This window comes from Elephas maximus, chromosome 21, assembly GCF_024166365.1.
Source record: "Elephas maximus indicus isolate mEleMax1 chromosome 21, mEleMax1 primary haplotype, whole genome shotgun sequence".
In the NCBI taxonomy this organism is placed as follows: Eukaryota; Metazoa; Chordata; class Mammalia; order Proboscidea; family Elephantidae; genus Elephas; species Elephas maximus.
The window spans coordinates 33,601,278-33,627,461 of NC_064839.1; the positions used below are offsets into that span (position 1 = coordinate 33,601,278).

Sequence of the window (26,184 nt, forward strand, 5' to 3'; positions counted from 1 at the left end):
GGTTGAGCACCACTTCCCAGAGGGCTGGGGGTGGGGGGTGTACATGGAGTCCTAACCAGTCCGTGGCGGTACCTCTTAGTGCCCTGGACACAGTCCCAAACCGGACTGGGGCTGGGTGTGCACGGACTACCACACAGTATGAAGTGTGTTGGTGAGTCCCTCAGAGGAAGGTGTGTACCTCTGCAGAAGAGTGAGAGGCCACAGGCTGTTGTGAAGAGGGTGATTGGTGAGTGAAGGTGAGAGGGGGGTCACGGAAAGGCCACGAAAGCTGTGTTGAAGAGCTGGAGTCTTCAGTGCTATAGGGAGCCATGGAGGGGACTTCAGGGGAGTAGTAATGTCATGGGTGCTGTGGTGCACCACCCATTTACCCCTTCCCGCAGCTGCCAGGAGTGAAGTCTGCTCAGGTCTCACAGCTGAGTCTCTCAGTTAATGTTGGGGTACAAAGGCCTGGGCCCCTTGCCTGACTCTGGAATGCCTTTGAATGACCTCCCAGCTTCAGAGCTTCTAGTAGGATGGGCTGAGCCCTCTATTATAACTGTGCCACAGTTTAACTCCTTCCCTGCCCAATTCTGCTTGTCTTAAATCCCTTACAAGTGTGGATCTCCAATAAGCTTCTTACAGGCAAATCCCCTTCTCAAAGTCTGTTTCCCAGAAACCTTGACCTAAAATAAACAATAAAAATTAACAATGTTGAAAATAATAAAAGGATACTAGCAAACACAGAATCCTTTCCTGCATGCCAGGAACTGCTTTGCACGCTTTGCATAGGTAAACATGTTTGCATTGGCTGAAAAGTGGTTACAATGCTGTGGCAGCGACTGGCCCTTTGAGCTCTACTGTGTGGAAGTAAGAGAGACATGAGGCTGGGAGCATGGATTGAAGTAGAAGGGCTAGATGTAGTTAGTGCTTCCTCTTTGGCAGGAAGTGAGGGACAGTAATACGGGTGCGTGACCTCAAGACAGTGGGGTAGCCTCTAGGAGCAAGTCTAGGAGAACCCGTTGGGGTCATCAGGCAGTGTTGTCTCCTCTCTGGAGATGGGGGCTGTGGCGGAGTTAGTGGTGTTGGAGCAGGTTGACAAGGAAGTTTCCGGTGGCTCCCTCTTCTGTACTGCCGGGGCCGCCCCTGACCTCTTCCACATCCCTCCCCAGAATGTCTTGCACTTTGGATCCCCGGAGGGTTTTCGTCCTCCTCGGCGGTTGGACATTTGCTAATGGTCCCTCGAGTTTTGCGGCGGTGCCCGCAGAGAGGAATTGCGCCGGGTTCCCTGGAAGGGCGCAGGGCGGAAGCGGAAGCAGCGACACTGGCGCCGGCGGCCGGGCGCCCAGGAACGGAAGCGGAAGTGGCGGCGGCGCCGGCCTGGCCTGGCTGAGGGGAGGCGGCGGGCTGGCGCGATGGCGGAGGCCGGGCCACAGGCGCCGCCGCCCCCAGGAACCCCAAGCCGGCACGAGAAGAGCCTGGGACTTCTCACCACCAAGTTCGTGTCTCTTCTGCAGGAGGCCAAGGACGGCGTGCTTGACCTCAAGCTGGTGCGGCCCGGGCTAAGGGGGTGACGGAGGGGTTGGTGGAACAGGCCTGGGTCCTGAGCGGGAACCCCCGGGGCGGCCCGGCTGACCTCTCAGAGAGCAAGCCGCCATCCGTGTGCCTTCGCAAAGGAAGAAGACCGGAAGCCGTTTCATTCATTTGGTAGACGGCATTGGGCGCCAGCTATTTGTCAGGCGCGGGGCTGCAGGTGCTGGCCCTCGTGGCCCTCCTGACTTGGCGGAGAAGCGCATCTAAACATTATTTCAGGGCTTTACCAGGCCTCTTCCTGCCCCACGGTCCTGGGTTGCTGTAGTGCTTGAGTGGAGGGTTTGGACAAAGGCAGCCCCCTTCCCAGACCACGTCGCAGGGTAGCTTGACGCCCGCTGTCCCGACAGACACCGTGGGAGTTTGTGTGTACGTGGGTAGATGGCTCGGGTGCACTTGGGAGTGGGGCTGAGCATCCTCTGTTCTGTTCTGTCTGTCAGGCAGCTGACACCCTAGCTGTGCGCCAGAAGCGGCGGATTTACGATATTACTAATGTACTGGAGGGTATCGGGCTGATCGAGAAAAAATCCAAGAACAGCATCCAGTGGAAGTGAGTGGGGGCATCTGAGAGAGTAGTGGGGTTTTCTAGCCAGAAGTGCCAGGGATGTGGGGCGAGGGAGAGGTGCAGGAGAGAGCAGGTGCCATGGGACTTAGAGTGCCTGGCAGCCTCTCAGCCCGACTCTGTGGACTCAGGGGCGTGGGTCCTGGCTGCAATACCCGGGAGATTGCGGATAAGCTGATTGAGCTCAAGGCAGAGATCGAGGAGCTGCAGCAGCGGGAACAAGAACTGGACCAGCACAAGGTGTGGGTGCAGCAGAGCATCCGGAATGTCACAGAGGACGTGCAGAACAGCTAATATCCTCCTGGCGGTCCCTGCTCTGGGGGAGTGGGTGAGGGGCCACCTGGTCCAGCAGGGTTTGCTCTTTGGTGCCCTGGGCTTTGTCCTTCTTGGGAGGATGGCCCTGCAGCCCCAGCCTCGGGCTCCCTTCTCAGAGCTCCTCTGCTTCCAGTGTTCGCCTTTTATTCCTCCCCACGTGGAACCCAGGCTCCAGGACTTTCTCTGAGGGCTCGTGTGTCAGACTTCTGCTAAAGAGCTGGGTCCTCTCTGTGGTCTGCCATCTGTCACCATAGGCAGGGCACTGGCCGTTCTCCTTAACCCCCACACCTTGGCCTACGTGACTCACGAGGACATCTGCAGATGCTTTGCTGGTGAGCAGAGCCTGGGTAGAGGGATTGGGGGTGGGACTGAGCTGAGCCACAGCCCTGAACATTGGGCTCAGTGTCCAAGGAGAGCTGCATCTCTTAGGAGGGCTCCTGGGGCCTGCCCAAAAAGGAACCAAATGTGGGTAAGTCCTGGTTTCGAGGGTTCACTGGGACCCTGTGGAGGCCAGCTATACTGAGCAGGCATAGGATCTGGGGCTGGGTCCCTGGGTCTGCCCCCGTCTATACTGTCCCTTGGGCTTGGCTTCTCAGGCACTGTGGAGGGAGGGAGAAAGAGAGATAAAGGAGAAAGAAAGAGCATGTGTGCATAGGTGTGCTTATGTGTAGGTAACAGTGGCATCTACTTCCAACCTGTAGTTTAGTTGCGTTGTGGATACAGGAGCTATTCCTTCTCCATCTTGCACCCCCCAGGCTGGTTCTGAGGAAGAGACATTGTCCTTGACCAGAAACCCTATACCTTGGGAGCAGCCCCATCAGTTGAGCAGCGAGGTGCCCATGAGCAGTGATCTTTTGCTCCATGAATTTGAACACAGATTTCCTGATTACTGACCCCTGGGCTCTCGGGGAGAGTAAACCTTTAGCTCTCTGCCCCAGCTACTGTGGGGGATGAGGGAGGACTCCTATCTAGCCCCTCAGAGACCATGATCTCCTGCCTTGTTCCAAGGGGCAGCACCCCCATTCCAGCTCAGGCCGAGCCCATGGCATTGACTAGCACCCTTGTCATTCTAGGAGATACCCTCCTGGCCATCCGGGCCCCGTCAGGCACCAGCCTGGAGGTGCCCATCCCAGAGGTGGGTGCTTAGCCCAGACAGGCGGGGTTGGTGGAGGGCGGGTGCTGACTGCGGGGCCTGATAAGTCCCGGGTGGGGCAGTTCGGGGGGAGGCCTGGGGTTTGGGGTTATCTAGGAGGACGGGCAGCCTGGGGTGGGAGAGGATACTGTGCCCTGGCCCAAGGTCAGGCAGGAAACAAGCCTGTTCCCAACTCTACTTCTCCCTCACCTCCACTTCCAGGGCCTCAATGGGCAGAAGAAGTACCAGATTCACCTGAAGAGTGTGAGTGGGCCCATTGAGGTGCTGCTGGTGAACAAGGAGGCATGGAGCTCACCACCTGTGGCCGTGCCTGTACCACCACCGGAAGATCTGCTCCAGGGCCCACCTGCTGTCTCTACTCCTCCGCCTCTGCCCAAGCCTACCCTGGCCCAGCCTCAGGAAGCCTCACGCCCAAGCAGTCCCCAGCTGGCCATGCCTGCCCCTGTCCCCAGCAGCGTCGAGGCCCAGGGGGTGGCCGGCCCAGTAGCTGAGAGCACAGGTGAGGCATGAGGAGCAGCTGGTGATGGGGTTACCTTCTGGGACGCTAGAGGCAGTACCTCTGTGTTGTGGAATGCCATACGCAGAGCTGGATGAGAGCCTTTTCCTGGCTCCCACCCTGCCTCCCCTTGCTGTGACAGTGAACAAGCCCTTTTTAACAGGGAAACTGCTTGAAGGGGCATTCGTGGTGGCAGTTTCCCCCAGGTGCACCTGTGCTTCACTGCCCTGGCCGCCCCACTTGAAGTGTGGCCATAGCAGCCATGTTGTCCATGAGTCTCCCTTGTGCAGGCCTCACACCTGTCTCCAGTAACTCATTTCCAGGTTACCACTTCTGGGGGACTGGCAGTGCCTAATTCTCCTTGGGCCTGGAATGGCCATGGCTCTAGCACAGCTTTCTGCCCACCATGTGACTGGGTAGGGGGATGTGGTTGCAGTGAGAGGTGGCCCTGGAACTGATAGCAAGGACAGTGGTGAGCTCAGCTCACTCCCTCTGGGCCCGACAGCACTGGACACCCGGCCACTGCAGTCTTCTGCCCTGCTGGACAGTAGCAGCAATAGCAGTTCATCTGGATCCAACCCTTCTACCTCCTTTGAGCCTATCAAAGCGGACTCCACAGGTGGTGAGTACCTGCCCACCTTGGCCAGGGAGAGCCCCGCCTCAGCCCACGCCTGGGTCAGTGACAGGACTGGGGCTGGAATCCAGCCCTGGTATCTCAGCCAGAGATTACCAGCTCAGGAGCCCCAACTCCCTCCCATCAACCTCAGCCTTTGATACTAGAGCCCTCTGCTAGTTAGAGTGAGTGGTGGTACCTGTTTTGTCCCCCCTCCTGGTTTAGCACAGGGCTCCCTGGCCCCTTCTCAAGCTCTGCCTGCCACCCCTTGGACTCCGGCCTCAGGAAAGTGCAAGCCTTCCCCTGGGGAAGGGGGGCTGTGGCTGTGGTATGGCCCTGAGGCACCAAAGGTGGTCAGTAGCCTTCCCAGGAGAAATGATGTTATCTGTCTGGTGTCCTCTCTCTCCTATGTCCAGGACTTATTCTCCTCAGCCCATAGCATTGCTGTCTCTCTCGTAACTAAATGACCTGATCCTCCCTTATGTTCCCCCTTCACACTTTCGTGTGTCTTCTCAGCCTGCATGCCTTGAAAAAGTAAGCTCCGGTCCATGTCATTGTCACCTAGTCGTCTTTCAGGTTGGGTTAGGGTCCCCCAACCCCTAGTGCTATATCAGCATCACTCATGGTAAGTTGCTAAAGACCTGACTGCCAAATGTAGCAGGCAGCTCGGGGGTACCTTCTTGCTTGGTGGTGTTGATTTTCTTTTTTCTGTGGCTTTAATGATACTGGCTTTTGGCTCTTCTTCCTCACTGGCTTCTTCTTCTCAGTCTCTCCCTGAAAATCCCTTAAACATTGGCACTTCCCTGGTTCCTGTCCCATTCGACCCCTGGGAGGGCTGCAGCTCTGGGTGGGTGACCCCTTCACTTCTCTCTAGTCTGGCTCTTTTGCCTGAACTCCAGGTCTCTGTGCACTTGCACTTGCCTTCTGGATGCCTGTCTCCCCTAGTACTTGATTCCCACATACCCTCAACTGAACTTACATTCTTCTCAAAACCTGCTTTCCTGCCTCTGTGAACACCCTACTGTTAGCCCTGGGCACCCAGGCTTGACACCTGAGTGTCACTCTAATTCCATCTCCTTCCTTCACCCTCTGCTCCCAACCCCACCTCAGCTAAGTGAGTTCTTTCCCAGACATTGCTTATCATCCTTCCTGCATCCTCAACCCCCAGGATTGGTCTCGGGCACCTCCAACCTAGATAATATGAAGCATCCACCTGTTTACCACAACTGACACAAGAATCTTTCTGAAATGCAAGCCTGACCGTGACAGTCCCGTGTTTACAAAAGTACCTCTAGTGGCTCCCTGAGACCCACTGAATAAAGTCAGCTCCTAAGCCTGGGGCGTGAATTCCCTTGTGGTCCAACCCCAGCATGCTGCTGCTCCTTCTTCCTCTGCTTTCTATATGCCTCCTCCCCATCAGACCTTTCTGGTGGAGTGGTGATCTGTAGCAGGTGGCTCGACCTGAGGTGTGGGCTCAGCCTGGCACAGCACAGGTGCTCGGCATGGATGGGGGTGGACGAAGTATCCTCAGGCAGGGTGTGCACAGGAGCCCAGAAGGTGGTGGGCAGGTCTGCTCCCTTCTGTAGTATCAATGAGTGAGGATGGCTGTGCCAAGCACCTGTGGTGGGCCTTTGGTTCTCTGGGCTCAGCACTGAGGAATTTGAGTCTAGCAGGGGAGAGCAACAGACAATGCCAGCTTATCTCCTCAGTTGTGTGGAGCACCAGGGTGGATGGTGTAGGATCTAAGGAAGGCAGGGGCTGAGCCTCTGTGCCCTTCAGCATAGTCTTGAGCATGGCCTTCTTGCCTTTCAGTTCTGGAACTCCCCAAAGAGCTGTCAGAGATCTTTGATCCTACACCAGGTAGGGCTGTGTTCCTCCCTGGGGCTGAGCAGCACAGCTTTTTGGGTCCCACTGCTGTGCTGTTTTCTTGTCCTTCTGAAGACCTTATGGCTGTGCTTGGTACCTGGGGCAGAGGGGAAAGCTTCTGGTGGGTGTGGGAGGGTCCCCTTTTCTGGATCCAGAAGTAACTGAACACTCCTCCTTCTCAGAGTGCATGAGCTCAGAGCTGCTGGAGGAACTGATGTCCTCAGAAGGTGGGTGGTCCAGGATGCTGGGGAGTAGGTGTGGCCAGGGGGTGGGTGGCAGCTGGGTGGGGCCTTGGCTCCAGGCCTCAGCTTAGTGCTCTCTGCAGTGTTTGCCCCCCTCCTCCGTCTTTCTCCGCCCCCTGGAGACCATGATTACATCTACAACCTGGACGAGAGTGAAGGTGTCTGTGACCTCTTTGATGTGCCTGTTCTCAACCTCTGACTGACAGGGACTTGCCCTGTGTGGCTGGACACAGACTACCTGACCTGGGGGACCTTCCCCCACCCTACACCTACACAGCCACAGGCTCCTGGCTTCCCCAGCCTTCCCGCACCGCACAGTTCAGGCCACGACTCCCACCCCTGCCTCCTGCACTTGCACCTGTACTGTGCTAGGAGAGCAGGGGAACGCGCTCAGCCCCTCCATCCTGGAGCCAAAATGTTCACCTCTCCTTCCCTGGAGCCTGGTGACACAGAACCTCAGACCCACCCTCAACCCAATAGGGCAGCTTGTTCAGTCCCATTGCCCTGCTCCTGACAGCCCCTTGCTCCCAAGGAGGGAAGGGTAGGGTGGAGCTGGGGGCTTACCAGCACCACCCCTAGCCTTCGCTGCCGCCCACCCGTGACCCTACGGCTCCTCCTGACCTCTTGTATGCCCCCCTTCTGCTTGGCCCTAGCCCCGAGAACCTGTAGGTGCTGGTAGGGGCTCACCAGAAGGAACAGAGATCTCTAGATAGTAATTTGGTGGGTCGGTCCTTGAGGATAGCCCCTTCGTTTGTTCATTTCTCCTCAGTTAGAGCCACTTGCAGAGATTTAGAAAGATTTACAGTAAGGAATGGATTCTTATATAAAGATTATTTTTATACTTTTTGCAGCAAAAGGAAATTGTAATATTTGTACAGTGTCCAAGTGAATAAAGACCATGCCTAAGGCTATCTCTGATCGGGTTTTTTTTCCGGGTCTCCTCCCTGGCACTGCTGAATTGCTGGTGGGACTGGGTGGGTCAACTTTGCAGCAGCAAGAGGTGTGGCGGCCGCTGGCAGTTTGCCCTCCCCGCCCCCACCTGCCGCACCTTGGCGCGGGGCGGGGCTGTCTCAGCGGGGCGGGGCGGGCCCTTTTCTACCCTCTACTCCCAGGACTCCAACCCGGAACTAGCCTCGGCTCCCTTGGGAAGGCCGCGCGTCTCCTGGCCAGGAGTGGGACCCTGGGCCGTGAGTGCCGGGGGCGGGGGGGGGGCAGAGGGCCGGGCTGCGCTGTCGTCCCCAGGGGCCCTAGACCAGGTGCGCCCTCGGCTGGAGGTAGCGCCATCTGGGGGAAGTACAGGCGCCCGCGGCCCAGCTGGACCATGGCGCCCCCGCGGAACGTGGTCAAGATCGCCGTCCAGATGCGTGACGCCATCCCTCAGCTCATCCAGCTGGACCAGGTCACCCCTCCTGTCTCACCTCCATCCGTCCCACCGTCTACCTTCTGCGTCGCCCCCTCTCGCCCTGTCTACCGTGGTCCCTTCCCCTCGGAGCAGTCCGTCCTGCCCCTCCCCCCAGAGCCCTCTCATTCCTCCTCATTCCCGGTCTGTGAATGACCATCTACTTGCAGGCAAAGCCGCTGGCCGCTGTGCTGAAGGAAGTGTGCGACGCGTGAGTGCCGGCAGCCGGGCTACGGGGTGCGGGGCAAGGCAGGGGAGGAGGCGCCCCCTGGGGGCCTCACTGATCCTCCGGTGCCCGTGGCAGGTGGAGTCTGACACACTCAGAGCGCTATGCCCTGCAGTTTGCTGATGGACACAGGAGATACATCACAGAGAACGTGAGTTCCCTCCCTGCCACGCCCTCGTATTTCAGAAACTACCTCCCTAACTGATGCAGAGTGACCTCCCTCTGATCCTTCTCACCATCAGGCCTTGATTCCTCAGACTCATCTATCCCATTATCTGAAATGTGATTTTGTTGTGTGCTCAGTCGATTTGGACTTATAGCAACTCTATAGGACATTGTAGAACTGCCCCATAGGGTTCCCAAGGCTGTAAGGGAGGGAGCCCTGGTGGTGCAGTGGTTAAGCACTCAGCTGCTAACTGGAAGGTCTGCAGTTTGGCTCCGTGAAAAAAAACATGGGGCAGCCTTTCTGTAAAAAATACAGCCTTGGAAACCCTATGGGGCAGTTCTACCCTGTCCTACAGGGTCACTTTGAGTCAGAATTGACTCAACGGCAACAGATACGGGAAATCTTTATGGAAGCAGATCACCAGGTCTTTTCTCCCTCTGAGCAGCAGATGGGTTGGAACTGCTGCCCTTTTCATTAGCAGCTGAGCGCTTAACCATTGGGCCCCAGGGCTCCTTGAGCTTGTTTTTAAAAAAAAAAAAAAAAAAAATTACTGACCTCTAAATCCTCCCTGAAACCTCACTTGACTGTTTTCTCAGAGCCCTCCTTGACTTTCCTCCCTGTCCTGCTGTGTCTTCTCCAGAACCGCACGGAGATCAAGAATGGCAGCATCCTGTGCCTCAGCACTGCCCCAGTAATGCCCCTCCTGGCCCCACCCTCCCACTCCCTGCCGCTGGGTTGTGCCTCCTTTCTGCCTTGGCCCTGGCCCCAGCCCGGCAGTGCCCCACCTAGTGGACAACCCAGCTCCCACACCTGTCCCTACTCCTTACCTCCACCCAGCCTCACCTCTGTTTCTGCCCCTGCCCCTGCCAGGACCTTGAGGCTGAGCGGCTGTTGGGTGGGCTGCAGAGTGGGAGTCGTGAAGGGCGCCGGGAGGCCCTGCAGCACCTCATCCTGCTGGCCCCAGACCTAACCTTTGCCCGGGAGGTCATTAGCCGTGATGGGCTTCAGAGGCTAGGCACCATCATTGAAGATGGGGACGAGTGAGCATAGGGCTGTGGTGGGCTGGGGGACATGGTGGGGCTTAGGAGTCCTGCTCTGGTCCTGCTCAGCCCCAGTTGTCCTCACCCAGCCTAGGGGAGGTGTTGGCCCTTGGGCTGCAGGCCTTCTCGGAGCTTATGGAGCATGGCGTCGTATCCTGGGAGACGCTCAGCATCCCCTTTGTCAGGAAGGTGAGCGGGCTTTTCTGGAGCAAAGGGTGGGGGCAGTGGGGCAGAATCAGGATCTAGCCTTTCACGGGAGTAGTGGTGATGACGACCAACTATGCTACTTACAGGTGGTGTACTACGTGAACATGAACCTGATGGATGCCTCTGTGCAGCCCCTGGCCCTGGGGCTGCTGGAGAGTGTGACCTTGAGCAGCCCTGCCCTGGGCCAGCTGGTCAAAAGCGAGGTGCCATTGGATAGGCTGCTGGTGCACCTTCAGGTGTAAGTGTTGAGGGGTGGGGTGCAGATGGAAGGGAGTTGGGCCAGACCCTCAGTGGCCACTGAGCCCTCTTCTCGCCACAGCATGAATCAGCAGCTGCAAACCAAGGCCATGGCGCTGCTGACGGCCCTGCTGCAGGGGGCCAGCCCTGCCGAGCGTAAGGTGAGTGTCAGCTTGGTGGCTTCGTAGGGTGGGCAGCAGGTGGTGGGCCCTGTGCCCACCCCAGCCTGTAGGCTGGGTGCTGATAGTGGGGCTAAATCATCTGAGTTCCCTTCCCACCCACCTCAGCACATGCTTGACTACCTATGGCAGAGAAACTTCCGTCAGTTCATCTATAAGGTAGGAAGGACTGGGCCAGGGTGACCCCTCTGCACTCCTTGTTTCCTGGTCCCCTGCCCATGCTCACACCTGTGGACTGGCTGTCTCCCAGAACATCATCCACAGTGCAGCACCACTGGGCGACGAGATGGCTCACCACTTGTACGTCCTGCAGGCCCTCACACTGGGGCTGCTGGAGCCGCGCATGCGGACACCGCTGGATCCCTACAGCCAGGTGAGGGCTTGGAGGGCACGAGACTGGGGACAGCCTGGCCCTAAAACTATAATCTTGACCACCCTACCCCTCTGCCCCCAGGAGCAGCGGGAGCAGCTGCAGGCCCTTCGCCAGGCAGCCTTTGAGCCAGAGAGGGAGTCCCCGGGCGCTGTGATGAGTGCCGACCGCCGCCGTTCCCTCTGTGCCCGCGAGTTCCGTAAACTGGGCTTCTCGGTGAGTTAGCCCTACCCAGCTCCCCCGCCGCCTCGACCCAGACCTGTTGTTCCTGAGGGCCGGGGCTGTTCCTGAGCTGCCAATGTCCCTCAGAATAGCAACCCAGCGCAGGACCTAGAGCGCGTGCCCCCTGGACTGCTGGCCCTGGACAACATGCTCTACTTCTCCAGACACGCACCCAACGCCTACAGCCGGGTCAGTGATGGGCTGGGTGGGGCAGGGCAGGGTCCCCACCTAGGCAGGCCCCCATGGCCTAGCCATGACTCCCTGCCCCATTCCCCACCCCCACCCCAGTTTGTGTTGGAGAACAGCAGCCGTGAGGACAAGCACGAATGTCCTTTTGCCCGAAGCAGCATCCAGCTGACTGTGCTGCTGTGTGAGCTGCTCCACGTGGGGGAGCCCTGTGAGTAGAACTGGGCACAGTGTGTCCGGGGACAGGGACGGAAGGGCAGAGAGGGCCAGGGGCTACACACACTACCTCCCTGAGCCCCTCCTGCCCCCCCGCTCCAGGTTCCGAGACGGCCCAGGACTTTTCACCCATGTTCTTCGGCCAAGACCAAAGCTTCCACGAGCTCTTCTGTGTAGGGATCCAGCTGCTGAATAAGACCTGGAAGGAGATGCGGGCCACACAGGAGGACTTCGACAAGGTGGGAGGGTTGGAGCTTGGGATCTGGGCCAGGGTCGGGGTCCAGAGTACAGGCACTGAGCAGGGCTCGGGGTGGCCCCAGGTCATGCAGGTGGTACGGGAGCAGCTGGCCCGCACACTGGCCCTGAAGCCCACCTCCCTGGAGCTCTTCCGAACCAAAGTGAACGCGCTTACCTACGGGGAAGTGCTGCGGCTGCGGCAGACAGAGCGGCTGCACCAGGAAGGCACACTGGCCCCTCCCATACTGTGAGTTGGTGGGCCTGGGTCTCCCAGTCCTGGCCCCCACCTTCCCTGGTGCTCCATGGTCCTGGTCAGTGAACCCTCCTCCCCCTACCCAGGGAGCTTCGGGAGAAGCTGAAACCGGAGCTCATGGGCCTGATCCGCCAGCAGCGTTTGCTCCGCCTCTGTGAGGGGACACTCTTCCGCAAGATCAGCAGCCGGCGGCGCCAGGGTCACTGAGTGGACAGAGGCAGGGTAGGGGCCAGGGCAGGCGGGCCAGGGTGCCTTTATCACTCTCCACTCTTCTCTTTGTTCCCACAGACAAGCTGTGGTTCTGCTGCTTATCCCCCAACCACAAGGTGCTGCAGTATGGAGATGTGGAGGAGGGTGCGAGCCCACCGCCCCCTGAGAGCCTGCCCGAGCAGCGTAAGGGGGCAGGGGCAGGGCAGACGGCAGACATCTGTCTCCCAGGTGATCCCTGCCCCGGGGCCATCTGGGCCCTAGTGGTCAGCACAGCCTTCTTCCTGCAGTTTCTGTGGCCGACATCCGGGTGCTCCTGACAGGCAGGGACTGCCCCCACATCCGGGAGAAGGGCTCCGGGAAGCAGAACAAGGTGAGCGCAGTGGGGCCCAGGGCTCCTTCCTGCCTGCTCCCTGCTAATGCTCCTGCTGCCCCCTGCTTCCCCAGGACCTCTGTGAGTTAGCTTTCTCAGTCAGCTACGACCGTGGGGAGCAGGAGGCACACCTCAACTTCATTGCTCCCTCCAAGCGGGAGGTGAGTGTTGGGCAAGGCTGAACAGAGTTGAGCAGGGGGGCAGATGAGCAGGGGCAGGACCTCAGAGCTGGCCCTGTCCCCAGTTCCACCTGTGGACAGATGGGCTGAGCGCCCTGCTGGGCAGCCCCATGGGCAGTGAGCAGACACGGCTGGATCTCGAGCTCCTGCTGACCATGGAGACCAAGCTGCGGTTGTTGGAGCTAGAGAACGTGCCCATCCCTGAGCAGCCACCCCCCGTACCCCCACCGCCCACCAACTTCAACTTCTGCTACGACTGCAGCATTGCTGAACCCTGACGGGGCCTTGGAGGGTGGAAAGTGGAGAAGCATAGACACCCCTAGCTGGAAGAGATTGCAGCAGAAATAAAAAGTTGGCTTGGCTCTTGGGTCTATGTGTTTAGCCAGCTCTGAACCCTGTAGGCCAAGCCTGCTTTAGTGACAACCAGTCTTCCCCTTCTGCCTTTCACACTTAGCTGTGAATGAAGTGGGGCATCAGGCCAGGGCCACAGCGTGGGGTACAACCTGGCTGTGATAGCTGAGGGGCTGGTGTTTGGAAGGACAGTGGGAGAAGCTAGCTTTGCCTGAGAATCAACCGATAGTACACCAGCCTTGAGGCCACATGGGGCACCTGTGGGACTCTGGGCCAGGCCAGAGGATGTAGGTGCCTCTGGTGTTTTCTCCATTGTTCTGGGCTAGGCCTCTTCAGCTGAGGGGGAGGTGCCCTTCAGTCTGACGCTTAAGACAAGGAGGTAAGATGTGGAATTTTTAATCTTGTTTGGGTCCACAACAAAGACTGACTTAGCTGCTAAAGTTCAGTGCTTGTAGGGGCTGGGAGAGTGCCCGCAGGGGACAAGGTAGGGCACAGGCCTCAGGTCTGAGAAGAGGGCAGGGCAAGAGGCACACAGTCTGCTCCTCCCCAGCACTAGATCCAGCCCACTTGGGGGCCTGGCCAAGTAAAGCAGGGGCTGTGGTTTCTAGGGGCTGATGGCGGCAGCACGTAGCTGGAAAGAAGTCGCTCCTGGTTGTGGATTAGACGGAAGCAGGAAGCCCCCTGGGCTGCCCTGGATTGGTCCCACCCCCAGTCCTAGAAAAGGGGTTTATAGCTTGGGAAAGGGGCTATGGGGGTATGCAGCAGAGGGAGGCGGGGGACACTGAGTCAGACTCAGATCAAGAGGCCAGGGCGGAGAACTCTAGAGGGGTTAAAGGATTTGAGCTTCGAGGCTGGCTGCTGACCTGACCTCAGAGCGTTAACATTAGGTCAGCCCCTCCCACGAAGCGGGACTGGATGCAGGTCACCTGGGGCAGTTGGGCTTGGAAGCGCCTGACTGCAGCCATGCTGATACCAGGACACATGGCCACATCCAACACTCGGAGTTGCTTGCACACCTGCCCAATGGTGTCCAGGGTTCTGCAGGAGGCCACTGGGTAAGCGCCTGCCCAGAGTGGGCCCAGCGCAGCCCTGCCCTGGGGCTCCCTCCACTCAGCATCAGTGAATGGACACTCACTGCTCGGTGAGTTGACTGCAGCTGGACAGGTTGAGGTGCTGCAGCCTTGGCCAGGAGCCGGCTGCCTGGGCCCAGCCCTCATCACTAAGGAGGCTGCAGTGACTCAGCACCAAGTGCTCCAGGCTGGGGCAGCCCCTGGCCACAGCTACTAGGCCTGTGTCTGTGAATTCTGGCAGTAGGCTCAGGGACAATCTCCTCAGCTGGGGGAACTGGAGCACCTGCAAGGATAGGAGCGTGGGGTGGCTGTAGCATGGTACTGAGCCCAGGACCTATTCCCACATCCCCCAGCCAGAGAAGTGGCTGTGGACAGCAGGAGTCAATGAGAAAGGAACTCTCCATTTTTCCAAGCAAAAAGTAGGTAGGCCTGAGCACCTGGCTCCAGTCCCAGGGTCCTCAGCCTATCCAGGCCTCAGCCCCATTACCTTGGCCAGGCTGGCATCGGACAGCTTGCTGCAGGCTGTAAGGTCCAGCTCTTGCAGGGTCTGCAGCATGAGCAGGGAGGGGCCCTGAGGCTTGGGAGAGAACTCCTTGGGGCCCATTGCCCAATGCTCCAGCTCTTGACGTGGCTGTGGGAAGAAGGAGCCCCTGCTTCTCAGGTTCCTCCTGAGTCTAGCCTCCAAGTGCTCCTAAGGAGGGTCTTGGGAGGGGCAGGAGGGTGGCTGAGCCCAGGGACCTCCCCCCCATGACCTCGAGGGTCCTGTACCTGGAGCCCCTGCACAGGTGCCTCACTGGGCTCCCCTAGTCCCAGGAGCCCCCAGTCACAGAGCTCCTTGCACCATGCCAGGCGCAGGACTGAGAGGTGGGTGAGGTAGGTGCAGATGGCCTGCATGGTCTGGTTGGTGAGGGCCACGCAGGAGGATAAGTCTAGCACCCTGAGGCTGGGGCCCAGCTCTGGGATCAGGGAGAGCACTGAGGCGTCCTACGAGGGAAGCAGAGAAGTGATGGAGAGGTGTCTGTGCCTGTGCCACCAGGGCTGGGGGTCACTAGGAAGGTCCCATCCCCACAGGCAATAGAGCAGTACCAAAGGAGTCCAAGGAGGGAAGCTGCATGATCCCTGGAGTGCAAAGAGGGAGTGGACAGGGCGGGCCTTGGGGATGGAGGCTGCTGGAGGACAAAGGCCTGGACCATAGCTGGGGCAGGAAGGCTGCAGGTGAAGTCTCCAGGGTCCTGCCCTGCCCTGCCCAAGTTCCCCGCCCCTGCAAAAGGAGTGGGCTGAGGCAGCCCTCTGATATTGGACCCGAGGTAGACATCTGACCCAAGCTGAGCCAATCAGATATGTTCCCTAGAGAACTTGAACCAGAGCTGCAGCTGAGAGAAGCCTGGTGGGAAAGGGAAGATGGAGGGAGGGGGTCAGGTGGCGAGGCTCTTTTGGGGAAACAAGGTTGAGAGATTTTTTTTTTTTAGGTTGGGAAAACCCTGGTCCCATTGATAGATTGAAGGGATAATCCACTGAAGAGGGAGAGACTGACGTTGCCAAAACACGGACACTACCCAGAGGGCCAGGCTGAGCTAATGAAAGGACTGGCTTCAGCAGGGAAATGACCGTGTTGCTCCCACATCCCATCACCTCCCTCAGGCCCTCTTCTGCGGAACCTCAGTGCCTCTCCTCTCAGGACTTGGTTCCATCACCCTTCTCACCAGACTTCCCTGCCTCCAGAATATGGGCACTCAGGGGGCTCGCTTTAGAGCCCCTCCCTGGTCACTGAGCACCTGGCACGTGAGGCCTTGTGCCTCCTTGTGACTGGGCCACCTGGGTCTCTTGGCCCTCCCTTTACCGGGGCCCCAGTGGGGGTTGCGGGGAGGAGAGCTGGCAGCAGCACTGTCTAGGCCCCCTTCCCCTTCCAGACGGTGTTCCAAGTCCCATTCTCCCTACTATTCCTTGGACACAAACATGGTAGCTCCTCCCTGGCAACACATGCTGAGGTCCCCCAACCCCTGGACCTGACAAATAAGGTATGGGGTAGTACGCTCACCTTGAGTGAGGAGCAGTAAGCCAGGCTGAGGGAGGTCAGTGGGAGTGGGGCTCTGTGCGCTGAGCCCAAGGCCTGGGCCAATCCCCGCCCGCTCACCAGGCAGCACTCAGCCATGTCGAGGCTCTGCAGCTCCCGCAGGCCCCCTAGGGCCTTACATCCCACGTCTGTTAGCCGCTGCAGCTTCCTCAGGCTCAGGCGCCGCAGGTGCCGCAGGCCAAGGCTCACGGCCAAGAGCGCCCCATCAGCCAGTTCTGAGCAGCCGCTGAGGTCCAGAGAGGTAAGACCTGGTTGCTGGCGGCAGAGGGCGGCCACAGCCTCTGTGGACAGGTCCCGGCAGCTGTGCAAGCTCAGTTCCTGCAACTGCAGCCCAGGCACCTGTCCCAGGGCCTGCAGGGCCTCAGGTAGCAGGCCGGTGCCGCTCAGGTCTAGGGCACGCAGCTTACCAGCCCGCTCCTTCACAAATCGCAGCAAGTTTCGGAAGGAGAGGAGGGAGGGGCAGCTGTCCTGGGGGCCCATGGAGCCTTGGGCTGGGCTCAGCTCGAAGGTGAGGTGGCAGTAGGCCAAGGAGAGGCGCTCCAGGCTGGGGGCACAGCTGCTGAGCCGGTTGAAGCTGAGGTCGGCTAGGTCCCGCAGGCCGGCCAGGTTGAGCTCCCGAAGGCTGTGCAACGCCTCCCGGACCCGCTGTGCCATCTCGGGCTGAGCCAGCAGCGTGCCTGAGGTGAAGAGGCTGTTGCAGCCACTAAGGTCAAGGGTACGCAAGGCCGGGCAGCCCAGGATCAGGGCCATGAAGGAGGCCTCTGTGGGGCTGCCCCCACCCAGGCACAAGCTCTGCAGGTGTGGGCCCAGGTGGTAGGCGACAGACTGCAGCACCTGGTGTGAAGCTGGCGAGCTATCCACGTTGGTCAGGCTGATGCAGGAGATGCCCCGGAGGCCCAGGCTCTTGATGGCTGGGAGGGAGGCTGAGGATACGGGGATGTTGTACCGCACATTTGTCTAAGGAGCAGCAGCAAGCATGGGGTTAGCCCTGGCTTCAGAGAGAACTGGACATTGGGTCTGTTGGTGAGGGTGGCAGGCCAGAGACTGGGGGCAGGTCAGGGAAGGGCCCTTTGACAACAGGGACCCAACATGTGTGAGGTGTTGTGTGGGTGAGGGGGTGGGAGTGGGAAGTGGGAGCTGGGAAGAAGTCAGGTGGGGGGGGGGAGCCCAAAGGGAGATGACTGTCTCAGGGGATGACAGGAAGGTTGGTGGTGGACAGGACTGGGTGCCTAGGGAGGGGCAGGGACAGGGTAGGGAGTCAAACTGAGCATAGGGGTGGGGGATATGACGTGGATGAGGCCCGACAAAGCCCTCAGGATTGGGGAGGGGATGAGAGAGCAAAATATGCTGGACCTCAACATTTGGGACTTTCAGAAGGAGGCCCTGAGACCCATGAGACAGGCATCATTTACTAGAACCCTTGTGGCCCAGGTGCTAGGGGTTTGGGGGCAGGCAATGAGGCCTGGGTTGCCTAGTGGCCTCAGAGTATGTCTGAGCCACATAAATGTTTATACAGGTTTTGTGTGTAAGTGAAAGCGTGTGCACACGCCTCTCTGTGTGTGAACTGACTCTCGTGGGGCCTCCTAGCATTGGGCCCTGGATGCTCCAGAGTTCAGAGGTCCTTGTGAGCTCTGCAGTGCATCTCTGGAGAAGACACCTGTCTGTCCAGGTAAGAAAGAAGGAGCCTCCCACTTCTGTGGACAGGAACTACTAGAAGAACTTTCAGGGTGTTAGGGAAGGTGAGCACGCAGTGAGCGAGCAGGTAGGAGCCAGAAGGTGAGCTCAGGGCTAAGTCGTTGTAGGAATAAGCTGCTTGCGTAGGAGTGTGGGGAGCCCCCAGCTGAGGGGAAGTTTTCACAGAACCTTCCCTGATCATGTGCCAAAGGGAGCCAAAAGCAAGTTGGGACAATTTTTGTGGGGGGGCGGGGAGAGAGGAAGAGAGCTTGGCTTCTGATGCCCCAGCCCCCTTTCTCTACCCCTCGCAGATGCCTGGGTTGCAGGCAAGTGGTGCTCAAGGAAGGCTCTCTCTTTTTGTATTAAAATGATCCCAATTCAGGAAACAAGCTCCCTGGAAAACCTATCCTGTCAGTGACAAGTGGATGTTCCCTGCTTGGATTCCATAGAACATCATCAAAAGGAATGAGAAAGGTTGAAATGACGTGTAATCTGTGCTCCTAACAAGATACTTATCGATGGGATTCTCCCAGGAGGGCAGATGGAACTCATTCTACAGGTGTGGAAGCCAGTCCCCAGCTGTTGCCAAGAGAAGCAGTCGACCATGCCTGCCCTCATGCAAAGGAGAGCGTGGCAAGAGGTTGGGGCCATCCCCTGGCTTCTTTCACAAGAGTCAGGGGTCACTGGGCTCCCTTTTCAGATCCCATTCCAAGAAGGGGGCACTGTGGGTGAGGAGTGTGCTCTATGGATGCTCTCATAGGCAGTGGGTCAGGGAGGGTAAGGTAGTGGGCAGTGAGGACTCCCAAGTGTCTGGGTCCATCTCTCAGATTTGAGGAGAGATGGGGAAAATCTCAGTGTGTGAGGAGAGGAGGGAGGTGGAAAAGATCAGAGAGGAAATATTTGAGAAAGAAAAGTGAAAACATGCCTCCAGCCACCTTAAAGCCTGCTTGACAGATGATTCAACTTGATGAAGAGTAAACTGTGGTGGAGGAATGGGGAGCAGGGCTGGTTGCTGAGGCAGCAGCCCCCTCCAGTCACATGCCACAGCACAGCCCTGCACAGAGGCCTTGAGAGGGCCTGCACGTGCCAGCCCCAGCAGCAGGTGCTGTCTTCCCTCTGTCTGTCCTGCCTGAGCCTTGGTGCCAGAAATGCTCTACCCTCTCCCTGCCTCCCTATGGAGAAGACACACACACATGAGGAGAGCCCTGGCAGTCACCTCTAGTCCCACATCTAGAGTTAAATGGTGGCAGCAAAAGGTGTCAGGGCCTGGCCAAAGAACTTCCAGCTCTTGGGGGAGTCTGAGACCACTTCTCCCCTGCTCTCTCTGGCCTCCTTTTATTCTCTTCTTGGAGAGCAGGCAGCCTCTAAGACATCACCCAGGGGGTTTCCCTGCTCCTGAGTCAGCTGGACTCAGGCTGCAGGAGCTCAGGAGCAGCTGTGTAGGGATAGTTATCTTTGGGGGGGAGCGGGGGGCAAAGCAACAAGCAGAAACAGCAGGGCTCCTGGGTTTGGGTCTTTGGCCCCAATGTAGGAAACCCCCCCTTCCCGGACCCTAGATGCTTCTAGAGGCCCAAGTGAGGATGGCAAGGACACCTATTCTAGCTTCAGGGGCCTCAGCCACAGAAAGGCCAGCTAGCCCCCGGTTCCCTCCTTTCCCAGTGCTAGCATCTTAGAATGAATGCCAAATCATTTGGATGATTTAACCCTGAACCTGCTAAAACTGACACATACCCATTGACTGTGAGAGACCAGGGTTTTGTCATACTTAGCGAAACCCCAGGCTGAGACTGTGGGCCTGTGTACACACTTGGAAAGCCATCTGATTGAGAAAATGGCCCCGTCTGCCCAGTTGTTGTTAGGTGCCATTGAGTTGGTTCCAACTCATAGTGACCCCATGTGACAGAGTAGAACTCCTCCATAGGGTTTCTTAGGCTCCCATAATACTTATGGGAGCAGATCACCAGGTCTTTTCTCCCATGGAAGCATTGGTGGGTTTGAACCGTTGACCTTACAGTTAGCAGCTGAATGCTTAATCATTGAGCTACCAGGGGTCCTTGTCTGTCTGGTACAAGAAACCAAAGCTAGCACGCCTGCTATCCTCCAGAAGGCTGCCAGGGGCTCTGGTCTCAATAGAGGAGGTAGACTTGGGGCCTCTACAAACACCCCAGGCAGAAGAAAAAGCCAGAGGGCAGAGCTGGGCTGGCCTGGATTTTTGTCTCACAGTAACCAACCCAGCAGCAGGCAACCAACCCCCAACCCTGAATAGGCAGAGACTGAGTGTGTGTGTGTATGTGTGTGGTGGTGGTGGTGGTGGTGGTGAGGTGTTGCCTTTGTCTGCCTTCTTTTGAGGAAAATTAGGATTAAGTGAACAGTGGCAACAGGTCAGGGGAGCAAGAAGTCACCATCCCCAATGTACCTCACAGACTTCGAGTACAGCACCCTAACCCCTTTTTGCTTGTATTTATCTCCCTCTAGTTCACAAAAACTCCTTGGGAGGCACGTCTCCCTTGACCCTGCACCCCCAGGGTCCAGCACAGTGTCAGGCACAAAGCAGGCAGCATAAACATCTGAATGAGATGGACTTCCTTCAGAGCTGCCTGCAGCCTCTCCACATTTCCCTGGTAATTTTCCATCCTCCTTCCGCCCTGTGACTATTCCACACCTCTCTGAGCGAAGTCCTGGTCTCCATCTCTTCTCACTCTTGATAGACAACTTGGCCTCCAAGTTCACAGAGCAAGCGGCCAGCAGGCAGGAACTTCCTCAGCGAACATCTCCACATTTCCAGCCTACCTTCCGCTTCCTCCCATCTAAGACCAAACCTTGTATGGTGGAGCCTGTCTCTGCCACCAACCTGGAGACCTTGCAGTCATCATTCCTGATCTCTCTCCTCCCTCCACTCACCCCTCCTTTAGCGACTCACTCCCCTCAGCGTGTAAACACATTTAGCTTTTCTCCCAATTAAAATCTCTTTGTCTTAGGTTAATGGTGGAGGACAACTTGGAAAAGGAGGGTGAGAATGGCTGTACAACTCAATGAATGTAATCAGTGTCACTGAATTGGACATGAAGAAACTGTTGAATTGGTGCATGTTCCGCTGTATATATTCTCAATAAGAATAGCAAAAATTCAGTTATTAAAAAAAAAAAAGAAAGCAAACCCTTTGTCAAGTCCACCTCGACCTCTCATTACTTCCTGTTTATTTCCTTCCTTTCACAACAAAACTTCTCACAAGTGAGGTCACTCTCTACACTTCTTTTCTTCCCTCACTCCTCAACCCACCTGGCTTTTGTCCCCTGGTGCCAAATGTTTCTGAAGCTATTGGGGACCTCTCTGAATGTCAAACATAATGGGCAGTATTTGACTCTCTGGGATTTTACACTGTTAGTCATCCACTTGACCCTTTAACTGCTCTCTGCCTTTGACCTCTGTGCCCTCCTCTTCTGGAATCTCCTTAGTCCCTCTGGAGGTTTCTCCTCCCTTCCATGCCCTCAGACAGGCATCCTCACCTGGGACATCCTGTTACTAGCTGTTCCTGTGGCTCATCATGCTTTCCCTGGGGGAAGTTATTCAGATTTGTGGTTTCAACTTCTACTCATTCTTTAATGACACCCAAATTTATATTTATAGCCAGACTCTTCTCTTGAATTCCTAACCCAGAAATCCAACTACCAACTAGACCTCACCATTTAGACGTCTCCCACTTCCAAATTTTTAACATATTCAAAATCAACTTCCTCTAGACAGTGAGATTAATGACACTGCATGGATACCTCAACAATGGATCCTATTTATGTATACACATTTAACACATGACAAAGGAGGAATTCTAACCCGGGAGAAGGGAATGATTATACATAAACAGTGTTTGGGCTATTTGAAGAATAATCAATTTAGCTCCTTACTTCACAACATACATCAAAGTAACTTTTACTAATAAAAATTAATTTGAAAAATTAAAGTATGAAACAGAAGGAAAATATGAGGGTGTATTTATCAAATCTCTGAAAAGGCAAGGGACTGCTAAGTTTAAAGAACAAAGGAAGAAATGAAAAAGATGTTCACAATCAATAAGATAAAAATTCAACTTCTGTATCTCATAAACAAACACATATCTACCAATCAAATTAAAAGCCAAACATACTAGCAATATATTTCAATACATATGCAAAGGATTAATATCTTTAATGTATAACAAGTTCATACAAATTGATAAGAAAAATACTAAGACCCCAATAGTGGATAAAGAACATGACGGAAAAACAAATGGACAGCTAATGGGAAAAACTATTCAACTTCAGCAATAACCAAAGAAAGAAAAATGAAAACAACGAGCTATCATTGCTTGCCTTCCAAACTAGCAAAGGCATCTGCATCAGCTCCTAGCTGGGCTGTCTTCCTACACTCAGTTGCTCCCTCTTCAGTCCACTCTGCACTGCGGAGTTCTAAAACACGAATTGCATTGTGTCACTCCCTTGCTACAAATTCTGTAAAGGCTCCACAGTGGCCTTTGAGAGAAAACCCAGGCACTGCCACCTGGCACACCTGCCAGTTTGCAGTTAAGCCTCTCTAGTCTCATTTCCTACCACTTCTCCCTCATACATCTAAGTTCCTATCCTATAGAACTTCTCGTGTGGTAATTTCCAGAAAAATTCCACATTTTGGTGCCTTCACCTGTGCTCTGTTACCAGTCCTGGAAGACCAACCTTCACCCACATCCTATTCCTTCCTGGAAGCCTCCCCTGAGCATGCCAGTTTCCTTTGACATCCTTCTTTATGTTCCCGTTGCATCCTTTCATTCTTGTTTAACATCCCTGAGCACATGAAATTGTGATTATTCACATACTTGTCTTCTGCTTCACTGGACTCTGAGCTCCCTGGGGGGGGAATACATGTCTTATTTATCCACGGAGTCCTAACACTGCACCCAGAGCCGATCAGGTACTCAGTAAGTGTTGGCTGAACAGAAGAATGGATGGGTGGATGGATGATGTATGTGTGGGGCCATGAGCAAGCTGAAGTGAGAGAGAACTGAAAACAGGCCAGGTAAGGATGGGCATCTTACCTCCCGAAGGGCATTCTGGGCTGCACAGTACCAAGCCCGACTCACGAGGGAGGCCTCTTTCTGATCTGACAGAGGCAGGAAGGTCAGAATATATGTGAGCATCTGAGGGAAAAAGACAGGGCATTGGGCTGTTAGCACTGGGGCCCTTTGGAACTTATTGAAGTTGATAGTGCAGTGGGCCTGAGGGAACTAGAGCACTGGCTTCCAGTCCTTGGAAGTGGAGTATGCACTTCTCTCCAGCTCCCAGGTATCTTTACTGTGAACAAACCTTTCCTGAGCTCAGTCTGGGTGCAGTTTGTACAACGGACAAAAATCAGACTTTCTGCCCAGTTTGGTAGAAAGAGCCTGGGCACTGAGGCCAGATAAACCTAGTTCAAATCCTTACTCTGTCAACTGAAATCTCTGAGCTTTGTTTTCCTTATCTGTAAAATGGCAATTACAATGAGATTTAAATGGTTGTTAGGAGAGAATCTTAAAATGTAAACTGTCTTGCATAGTATCTAAAAAACCACCTCAAACCCATTGCTGTTGAGTTGATTCTGACTCACACTGACCTATAGGCTAGAGCAGAACTGCCCCATAGGGTTTCCAAGAAGTGGCTGGTGGATTTAAACTGCCAACCTTTTGGTTAGCGGCTGAGCCCTTAACCACTATACCACCAGGGCTCCAATGATAGCATTAGTATCCAGAACATAGCAAATAGCCAGTTAATATCGTTTAGTTCCTCTAAACCTTTCTCCTTTCACAATTTAGGTGGATCATCTACTACAGCTATTATAACAAGAGAAGATGATAACTCGAATTCTTCCCACGTCACAGTCAGGTGTTCCCCTTTTCTGATCCTCGGGAAGCCATACTGCTTCCTCCTGGCCTCACAGATCAGGTTCTGGAACACCATTCTTTTCCAATCTTCTCTATGCCAACCTGCCTTCTTAGCTGGTTGTTAAGATACAATCCCAGCAAGAGCCTGCCTGGGAGGCTCAGGCCCTGGCTCTACCTACATTGTATGAGGCTGCAAATGGTGAGGTTGGGGCCTGGGAAGGTGGTTGCCTGTGAGGTCAGGAATGATTTGATATTAACTACTCTTTTCTTCTCTTCTGTAAAATCTTCCCTTCTTGACTCCTGTGACACTGTTTTCTAGAGCTCTACCTAGCACTCCCATTGCCCTGTTTCTGGATTCTTCTTTGGCTCCCAGAGCTCAGACCTGGGTCTTGGGATCCTTTGTTCACTTCTTAGGCTAATAAATTCACTGGTATGGCTTCAATAGTTACTTCTAGAAATAACCAATGATTCAAAATCCTCATACTGTCCTCTACCATTCAGTGCTAGTCCAGAATGCCAGCTGGCCACTGGATCCTTCACCACCAGCTTAATCTCAACACATCCAATTCTAAATTAATCATCTGTCCCCAGTCTAAAAGAGTCCCTTTCCCAACTTTCCCCTTCAATGCCAACACACTGCACCCCATCTGACAACAGTTTGGACTTTCATATTCTTCTGTCCTTTACTCCCAGACACAGGTATAAAGCACAGGCTTTAGGTCAAGCTAGCTTAGACTCCTTCAAATCCTAGCTCCACTACATCCTAGCTGTGTGACCTGTGACCTTGGGCAAGGTACTTGACCTCTCTGAGCCTCAGTTTTCACTTCCGTAAAAAAAAAAAAAAAGGATATTAAAATAGGGGTATTAAAACTCTAGAACAGTCTTATGGGGATTAAATGGGATAATATATACAAAGTGCTTGACACCTAGTAGATGTTCCATAAATGGTTGCTATTGCTTTGCCACCTTAGCCCAGATCTTCACCAACCCGTCCTGGATGCCTTCCACAGTCTCCCACCTGAACTTCCTGTCTCCATGCTCATCCTTGCTAATTCATTTTGGACACTGTCACAAGAAAATTTCATAAAACAGTTTTGAGTCCCAGCACATCTCTAATGAAAACCTTTAGGGTTCCCTAGTATCCTCAGGACAGAATCTCCACTCCTGGATCAGAACTACCAGGCCTCCACACTCAACTGGGCCCACTGACCCCAAAGCATGTCCTACAAACATAACATGTCTATTGCCTTTTGCTTATGTGAGCCTCTTTCGTGGAATGCCCTTTCTTAAGCCTAACTTCATCAGCCCATTCTAATTTCTTCTTCTCTTATACTGAGCACACAGGAGGTGCTCAAGCAATACTTACTGGATTGACTTAAGGATGGACAAAGACCTAGTCTTCTACCTCTATTTTCACCAAAGGTTTGCTCAGGGAAGGGGGTGGGGCAGGGCAGTCTGTCTGAGCTGAGGTAAGATAGTGGCCAGCCTGTCTTCTGGGGCTGAGCAGCCAATGCAAGTAGCAAAGGAAGAGAGCAAGCCCGTCCTCACTGAGGAGAAGAAGCACCATACCTTGAGCTGAGATAGGGGTGGCCTTTCTAAAAGGGGCCAGAGGAGGCAGCATAAGGATAGAGCAGCCATCCTATGAACTCATCCCAAGGGGTCACAAGAGATATGATTGGAACAGAGTGGATATCTTCTGGGCCCAAGGGGAAAATGGATGTCATCCCAGGTGGCTCAACAGGGTAAGAGCAGACCTCTCCTCCCTATAGGGAGGGAGCACCATTCCAAGACTGATGGGAATGGGTGGTCTGTCTCTCCTGGGAAGCAAGAGAGGGCTGCCAACTCTCATGGCAAAAGGGATGCAGAGGTCATTCCAAGAGGCCAGTGGGGACAAAACCTGTTACCCCTCCAGCCTATGGGAGTGGAGCAGTCTTGCCTCAGGCTAACTGATCAGTCATCCCATGGGGCTGAAGGAGTAGGGGACAGGACTGTCCTCCCTGAAGGTACTCAGCGACCATACCTGGAGTTGATAGGGAGGGGACAGTCTGTCTTCCACCACCGGGAGGTGGGGACGACCATCTCTCGAAGCGAAGGGAATGGAGCGACCATTCCAAGAAGTCAATGGGGATTAAGATCGGTTACCCTTCGGGGACGATGAGAAGGAGCGGACATCTTCTAGAAGTGAAGGGGAGGGAGCGGCCAAGTCAAACGAAGAGGGGTAGCCAGAGGGCCTGGCCTCGCTGAGGTGACAGAGCAGCCCTGTCCTGTGGCCGATGGGGAGGACAGGATGGTCTCCCACGCTAACGGGACGAGCGCCCCAAAGGTGGGGCCATTACCCAGAGCTTGCAAGTCCCGGGGTCCGCCCAGCGGGTCGTTTCCGCCAGACGGGCGGGGCCGGGCGAACTGTCTGACGGCCCCTCCCCTACAGCCCGGGACCCCGAGGGCGGGGCCTGTCCCGAGCTAGGCCTGAGGGCAACCTCCTCTCACCTCCAGGGGCAGCGACTCCGCCATCGCATCCCTGCCGCCTCCGCCCCCGCGCAAAGCTTTCTGGGAAATGTAGTCCCACTGGCTATAAGGCGGGGCTTGGGAAGGATGTGTACTCCACTTCCGTCCCATTTGTT

At 55.6% G+C, this 26,184-nt stretch overlaps 3 protein-coding genes across 7 annotated transcripts; 2 read left to right on the forward strand and 1 right to left on the reverse strand.

Annotated features, from left to right (window-relative positions):
• The first annotated feature begins 59 nt into the window (after positions 1 to 59).
• Positions 60 to 7,724, forward strand: E2F4 (E2F transcription factor 4). 2 transcript variants are annotated; one of them, XM_049864175.1, is made up of 10 exons: positions 1,163 to 1,526; positions 2,007 to 2,116; positions 2,260 to 2,421; positions 2,732 to 2,775; positions 3,517 to 3,578; positions 3,798 to 4,095; positions 4,598 to 4,714; positions 6,518 to 6,565; positions 6,754 to 6,798; positions 6,897 to 7,724. In XM_049864175.1, exons 1-10 carry the CDS (start codon positions 1,392 to 1,394, stop codon positions 7,010 to 7,012), a joined length of 1,137 nt encoding a protein of 378 aa, XP_049720132.1. In that variant the 5' UTR covers positions 1,163 to 1,391; the 3' UTR covers positions 7,013 to 7,724. The 2 variants fall into 2 exon arrangements, with proteins under 2 accessions (XP_049720131.1, XP_049720132.1); XM_049864174.1 differs by lacking the exons at positions 6,518 to 6,565; positions 6,754 to 6,798; positions 6,897 to 7,724 and adding exons at positions 60 to 226; positions 4,931 to 6,481 and having other exon boundaries at positions 1,149 to 1,526.
• On the forward strand, positions 7,712 to 12,891 carry ELMO3 (engulfment and cell motility 3). 2 transcript variants are annotated; one of them, XM_049864169.1, is made up of 20 exons: positions 7,712 to 8,212; positions 8,383 to 8,423; positions 8,517 to 8,589; positions 9,245 to 9,295; positions 9,475 to 9,644; positions 9,734 to 9,833; positions 9,938 to 10,089; positions 10,171 to 10,249; positions 10,376 to 10,426; positions 10,518 to 10,640; positions 10,722 to 10,853; positions 10,947 to 11,048; positions 11,148 to 11,256; positions 11,364 to 11,500; positions 11,582 to 11,745; positions 11,838 to 11,950; positions 12,040 to 12,144; positions 12,249 to 12,331; positions 12,406 to 12,492; positions 12,576 to 12,891. In XM_049864169.1, exons 1-20 carry the CDS (start codon positions 7,712 to 7,714, stop codon positions 12,786 to 12,788), a joined length of 2,586 nt encoding a protein of 861 aa, XP_049720126.1. In that variant the 3' UTR covers positions 12,789 to 12,891. The 2 variants fall into 2 exon arrangements, with proteins under 2 accessions (XP_049720126.1, XP_049720127.1); XM_049864170.1 differs by lacking the exons at positions 11,838 to 11,950; positions 12,406 to 12,492; positions 12,576 to 12,891.
• Positions 12,892 to 13,011: 120 nt separating this feature from the next.
• On the reverse strand, positions 13,012 to 26,093 carry LOC126064820 (F-box/LRR-repeat protein 2-like). 3 transcript variants are annotated; one of them, XM_049864171.1, is made up of 5 exons: positions 26,051 to 26,093; positions 22,742 to 22,843; positions 15,970 to 16,962; positions 14,700 to 14,915; positions 13,012 to 14,562 (listed from the first exon to the last, which is right to left on the reverse strand). In XM_049864171.1, the coding sequence occupies exons 1-5, from the start codon at positions 26,072 to 26,074 to the stop codon at positions 14,395 to 14,397; spliced, it is 1,503 nt and encodes a 500-aa protein (XP_049720128.1). In that variant the 5' UTR covers positions 26,075 to 26,093; the 3' UTR covers positions 13,012 to 14,394. The 3 variants fall into 3 exon arrangements, with proteins under 3 accessions (XP_049720128.1, XP_049720130.1, XP_049720129.1); XM_049864173.1 differs by lacking the exon at positions 14,700 to 14,915; XM_049864172.1 differs by having other exon boundaries at positions 15,970 to 16,928; positions 22,742 to 26,092.
• Between the last annotated feature and the right edge of the window lie 91 nt (positions 26,094 to 26,184).